The 6,320-nt window shown below is 38.7% G+C and overlaps 1 protein-coding gene across 1 annotated transcript in view; it reads right to left on the reverse strand.

Moving 5' to 3' along the window:
- kiaa1109 (KIAA1109 ortholog) overlaps nt 1–6,044 on the reverse strand; it is a 91,287-nt gene extending 85,243 nt beyond the window's left edge. Inside the window, exons 1-3 of the mRNA XM_015376323.1 lie at nt 5,914–6,044; nt 1,468–1,591; nt 746–862 (exon numbers count right to left, since the gene is read on the reverse strand). Coding sequence (XP_015231809.1) covers nt 746–862; nt 1,468–1,561 — 211 coding nt within the window. The 5' untranslated portion in view covers nt 1,562–1,591; nt 5,914–6,044. The remainder of the gene's footprint in view (nt 1–745; nt 863–1,467; nt 1,592–5,913) is intronic.
- Nucleotides 6,045–6,320: the final 276 nt, after the last annotated feature.

The raw sequence follows: 6,320 nt of genomic DNA on the forward strand, positions 1-6,320 counted from the left end.
AGCTCGTCTGCCTGGCTGTGTGTTTCCTGGACGGGGCCGCCTGTGGAGCTGGTTGACAGTTGCCTTTTGTATCTATGTTTCTTTTTCTATGTCTGCTTCTGTCTCCATTGAAGAGTCAATGAGTCGATGCAATCAACTGGTTTTCCTTAGATAGAAAACTTTTAACCAACCTGACTGGATGATCTGGTTGAATTGTTTCTGTAAAGTGACCTGAGATGAAGTGTGCTGTGAATTGGCGATATAGAAATAAACTAAACTGAACTGAATATTTTCATCCAAAGCTGCATTAGAATGACTAAGCGCTGCTCAGCTTCATTGCCATGACAACCAGAAGCTTCGTAATGCTTCTGGGCGATGCTTTCAAGAAGGAGAAGAGACCTGATGGACTGACTGGGTCATTTATTAGCTGAACTCATTCCTGAGCTTCCTGATGTAGCTGGACCCGACCGACTGACTTCTTTAGAGATTTATGGACAAGGTAAAGGAAAACAGCCATTTTCAGCAGCCCTTTAGGCCACTTCTATGCCGACAGAAAAAAGGATGCATTTCTCTGGACTGAACTAAAGGACATAGAAATAGGAAGCTTGTTTTTAAGCGATGCTTTCCTCTAACAGAAATCGTTACTAAGCTTCTGTGACCCTCTTAATGATTTTCTTTTAGCTCTGAAACCGTTCTGCCGTTTGTTTCCACAGATCCAGGCTAGCATTGTCCCCACGCCGATGTGTTCCTAAAGACTCAGACATACCAATGTGAATGTAGCCATCCTTGTAAAGTCTGTTGATGATAAGGGTGAGGAAGAGGCCGATGTTGCGAGAGTTGTAATAAGTTAAATAGATGATCCATCCACAGGACAGAATGGTGGCTGAAACAGAAGAAGAAACAAGTTCTGAGTCAATGGAAAGAGAGATTTTAAACAAGCTCCATCTTTTATCAGGGATCTGAAATGACGCAGAGGAAAGGCTTAGACTGCTGAAGGACATAGGGACCCATTTTCCATCATTCTATCTCTATTCTCCCACTCTGCAGAATCTGTTAGTTCAATCTCTAACGTTCTGCTCTCTCTGCTTTTTCTCATAGTAGCTTCATCTGGTCTGTTCCTGTTTGGCTGTGACTCCATCCTGGAGAGAAATATCAGCTGTGCTGCTGCCATCAACACCTTTGTTTCTAGATGTTTGAGATCTGCCTGTTTTTCAGTGTTTAATCCCGTTTCTTTCCTAGCCATAGCTACAGGCTGGGATTTTTACTGTGACTAACTGTATCTTCTCTCTTTCATCCTTTGACATAAATACTGGATCAGAACTAATTTGTCCCAGACAGAACCACCAGTGGAGCTAGTTTACCGTTAGCTTTTCCAACATAGAAAGGAGTACAGTGAAACTAAATAAAAATCAACAAGAACATGAATAAGGAAAGAAAATCCATCTTTCAATAGGCGTTAGCCCCGCAGTGAGAGGTTGAATCTCTTACCAACAAGTAGCCAGATGAAGTTCGAATCATGCTCATTAAGATAATCATCCAGCTCCCCGATGGTGGGGAAGGAGGCGTTTTTAGAACCATCCATGGCTACAGGTGCTCAGGTAAGCACAGAGAACTACAAATCAAAAGAAATGCAAGTTTAACAGATATGCATCAATTGAAGGTTTTGTTTTCAATTAAACTTCTGATCTTAAGCAGGGAATAAAAACAGAGCTGCCATGTGATAAAAAAAACAACAATTTTTATGAATATTTAATTGAAACTAAACATGAGTAAACAGATAAATATGAGCATTGGTGCTATGAAAATAAAACTCAAAGAAAATCAAATGATCACATTGCTGAACGAACCCATTCTCAATGCCATGCAGTCCAATAAGAAACAGGCCCACAGCATCAAACATCCGCCGCCGTGCTTAATAACTGACCCAAGAAGCTTTTCCTGATCCCTTTTCAGAACTGGGTCACATTTCACACAGCAGGGTTAGTGGTGATCCAGAGTAAGTTCTGGGGTCAATCCCTGCATACGCTGCCTTTTCCATTCCAGAAAACTAGGACGCCATTACCTCTTTACAAACATATTCTGCTGAAAAGGTCACCAATCAGATGTTTCCTAAATCTGCTGAATCAGCACCAGGAAGCTGCCATCTCAGCACCAGAAGACGTGTTCTTTACAAACTGTTATACAAACATGGCCACTTCTCTGCAACTTTCTCTGGTTGTAAAAACTACAGAACTCCACGGCCCCTGAATGGTGCATGATGCACAACTCTGTGCGTAATCAAAACAGTATGCATGTGTTGAACAGGCTGATGGCCTCTACAGGAGGATTAATGTTGTTTACATGAGTCTAAAGCTGCTGGGAGGCTGCTGAGTGTTTATTCACATTTATTCAGCGTACAAATAGGGACAAATCCGTTCCTAATCCCCCCGAAATGACGCAGAGGAAAACCCCCAAAGCTGTAATCAATCTTTGCACTTGATCAACTCTTCCATGAATTTCAAAGCTACATTTATCAACTTGTTAGATTTAATAATCAATGTTCAACATGCAGAGATCGACCCATAGAGGCTTTTTTTTAGTCCAATGCTGATGCCAGTTATTTGACATCAGTCTTAATCATCCCTGATATGAGCTCCTGATATTTTCAGGCTGATTCTTAGAGCATATGTTGCTTTTTCTTACTCAGTTTATGTGATAAAAATGACTGCATGATAGCAAATGTTATACAAGTCTTGATTTGAACCAAAATAAAACATTGATTACCAATTTAAACTCAATAGTAGGCCTGAAAATAACATTCATAATTGTATTTTATTGATCTCAATTTGGATATCTGCTGTCAACCCATCGCCTTGGCGAGTAGTGGGTTGCCATTGTGGGATTAAGAGTCTTGCTTACAGACCCAAAGTGGAGGCTGTGGGAATCAAACCAGGTACCTGCAAATTTCTCTGAGCACAAGCGCACCCTGCTCTAACCACTAGGCCAAGGACTATTTAGCTAATCAATTAATCTGTTGATTATTTTTTGATTAATCGATTAATAATCGGACAGCCAAAAATTCCTTAAAGAAGATTTTTTACTAAATTAAACCAGATGAACCTAAACTTTTCCACTTGAGGAGTTCTGATAGAGCACCCAGATGATCTAGACGAAAAACGTAGTTTTTTTTTTTTAATCTTAAATGCAAAAATTTTAATATATTCTTTATATAATTTAGGTATGATTACTGAGTGGGTCGCTCTGTCAGCTAAAGGCATGATTTGGAGTCTCTATACTCCAGCTAATGATTAATCGATTAGTTGATGATTATTTCAGAAATGCTATTTTTCTTTTTTTTGTTTGACTGTTTATCCTGATTACTCAGATTAATCGTTTCAGCCCCACGAATCATACTAGATAGCAAATATCCTAAAGTTTCTTTGCGGTTTTCTCCGATTTTGTTTTTTAAAAGGTATTATGTTTTCATATTTTCTAATCTACGGAAGCTGAGGGCGGCTGTACCCAAGTTTTTGTTTTTCTTTTGCTTTCTCGAGATAATGACAGCTGTCTCGTTAAACCATTAATTGTTTTCTCAATAACAAATAATTATCTTGCTATCACAAGAAAACTGTTAGTTGTGCAGTCGCTTTACCGCCTCTGAGCAAATAATCAGTTTCCTTTTTTTTTCATTCATTGTCAGGTCGTGGTGGATGACTGGATTGCATGGAATACAGTAGAAACAAATATTTTTTTTAAGGAAAAGCTTAATCTGGACTCATTTTGGGGGTTAATGCATCTTATAGCTGTTCCAGGCGTAACACCGGGATGTTCAGAAAACACCTGGAGGCATAGGGCTGATTGCTTATGAATCAGTAGTGGAAGCAAATAATCAAACCAACATCATCTTGTTACCTAAAAGTTAAACACAGTATTAATTAAAGAACGACACATAGGCTGCCATGACTTATAAATCCTCCTGCTGTTATGCTATTAAAGGATGTAATAAGTTTTAACACAGACCAATCATCTCGTTTTGACGAGAAAACAGCTGTCATTATCTTTAGAAAATAAGTAAAATTTACTCGTTTTCTCAAGAAAACCACAGTGAAAAAGTATCTGAGGGACACGACCGCTCAGAGCTTCCATACAAATCTTATTTTTTAAAACTATTTTTATTTATTCTCAAACTGTTTTTAAAGAATGCAGTCTTTTCACTCAAGCCAAAAAGAAAGGTTTATGCTGCGATGTATAAAAGTAATGCTGCTAACATCCAGCGGACCGATAAGACATGTTTTCCTTCTCACTTCAGATTAAACCCTGAGAACAGAACATAATCTGGAAAACCCAATTTAAAAAGAATGCAATTTTTAAAACTCAATCTGAAACATAAAAAAAACATAAAATCTTAAAAATATATAGTTATTTTTTTAAACATGACAGAAAGAATCTGAGAAAAACAACACAGTTACTGTAAAAAACATTCCTGAATATTTTTTTTTCTTGTTTGTATTTTCTTTGCTTGCAAAAATGAAGGAACCCATTTCACTCCATACAATGTGCATCTAATCAAAAGGGAATCTCGTCAAATCTTCTGAGCTGCCTTTCTGCTGCCTTACAGACTTTCCTGTAAAGCAGGTTTGGGTTCTGAGGATATCAGGCCGACGGCAGCAGCGCTTTGGATGACTAAGCTGTTGGTTCAGCTCACTTTTGGTTTCTGAGCTGCTCAATCAGACAGATAAAGCTTTAAGATGTCATTCAGGCTGCAGTAAATAACACCGAAGCTGGCATCTATTTTGAAGGATCATTTTTTGGGGTGAACCAGTTTCAGGTTTCTGGCCGATCACTGATTACTGATCTTTAAAAAGCCAGAATGGAAATTCTGGTTTTGACAGATTGATTTTTCTTAAATAACTCACACTGTCAATTGTTAAAAGATCACAAGACTCTGTTCTTACTAAAACAATTCAATTCAGCTTATTTCTATTGCTCCAATTCACATCATGTCATCTCAAGGCACGTTACAGTTCATCAGATATCAGTTTTCTATCTAAGGAAAACCAGTTGATTGCATCGACTCGTTGACTCTAAGGCAATCCCTCACACTAAGCATGTTTGTAGCGACAGTGGGGAGGAAAAACTCCCTTTTAACAGGAAGAAACCTCCAGCAGAACCAGGCTCAGTGTGAAAACTTTAAATTAATCTGACTGGATGATCTGGTGAACTGTAAAGTTTAGATGACATGTTGTGAACGGCGCTATAGAAATAAACTGAACTGGTTAAAATATCTTTAAACAATCTAAAAAGAATTTGCAGTCAGGTAAAACTGGGCTGATAGTTTCACAATATACATGTTTTCAACTGCAATTGAGATGTGCTTTGTTAAAACTTCAATACCTTTTTATTGCTAGGTAGGATGCAGACAACTTCCGGGTGTCATAGGTAGAGCAAAATAATCTGCCCCCTTTTGATCCCTCCAGGTATTTAAGGTTTTTGACCAGAGATGATTAGAAGCAGCTAATAAACATCAAACATAGGGAACAGCTCTTTACTGAATGAGGGTCAGAGGCTATCGTTAATCATCTCTGAGCAAAGAGCAGCAGGATGTTTGGGGATATAAGGAACTGGGATATCCATGCTGGGCGTAAACAGGAAAGAAATGTCAACTGTCGAACCATAAGCTGAGGGAGTAATTCCCTATTGCACCATTATGAACCGTATAAGAATCATTTTTTATCAAACTTGAATTGAAACATTGATCAAAAGCACAGCTAAACCATCCACAATAACCAGACTTGGCATTTCAGGCGTTAGACGGCAGAGCTTTTAAGCTAGCCAGTCCAACACCGATAATACTGAGGCTAGCTATTAGCATGCTAATGACAGCGGGCCGCAGCTAATTTCTCCTGTCGGTTTCGCCACACACTGAAAACGCGTCTGTTATTAAGAGGTGCCTACCTTAATGCTCCAGCTACAGTTAGAGGTTTCATCCTGGCATCAGTTAGCCAGGAGCAGCTGTCCGCCTGGAGCTTTTAACACCTAGCATCCTCTGCTCACTATTTACATGGCTGGTTGCCAGTTAGCATCCCTCTTCCTGTTCTTACCGGAGCTGTCACAGGAAATGACCAATGGGGAACAAGCAGCCGGCGAAAGGTTGACCAATAAAAAAAAATCTTTGCTGAGGCCACGCCCGTAAAAGATTTTCTGCCTATCAACATGAAGGTTTTTAACGGCAAGGTTAGTGGAGGGTTATTTTTGATACTTAACGTAAAAGCAAGAATAAACAGAGAAAAAATAGCCTTATATATATCTATATCTATATAGATATAGATATATCTATATCTATATCTATATATATATATATA

The sequence above is a fragment of the Cyprinodon variegatus genome, unplaced genomic scaffold (genome assembly GCF_000732505.1).
Source record: "Cyprinodon variegatus isolate N-32 unplaced genomic scaffold, C_variegatus-1.0 Scaffold133, whole genome shotgun sequence".
NCBI classification, from domain to species: Eukaryota; Metazoa; Chordata; class Actinopteri; order Cyprinodontiformes; family Cyprinodontidae; genus Cyprinodon; species Cyprinodon variegatus.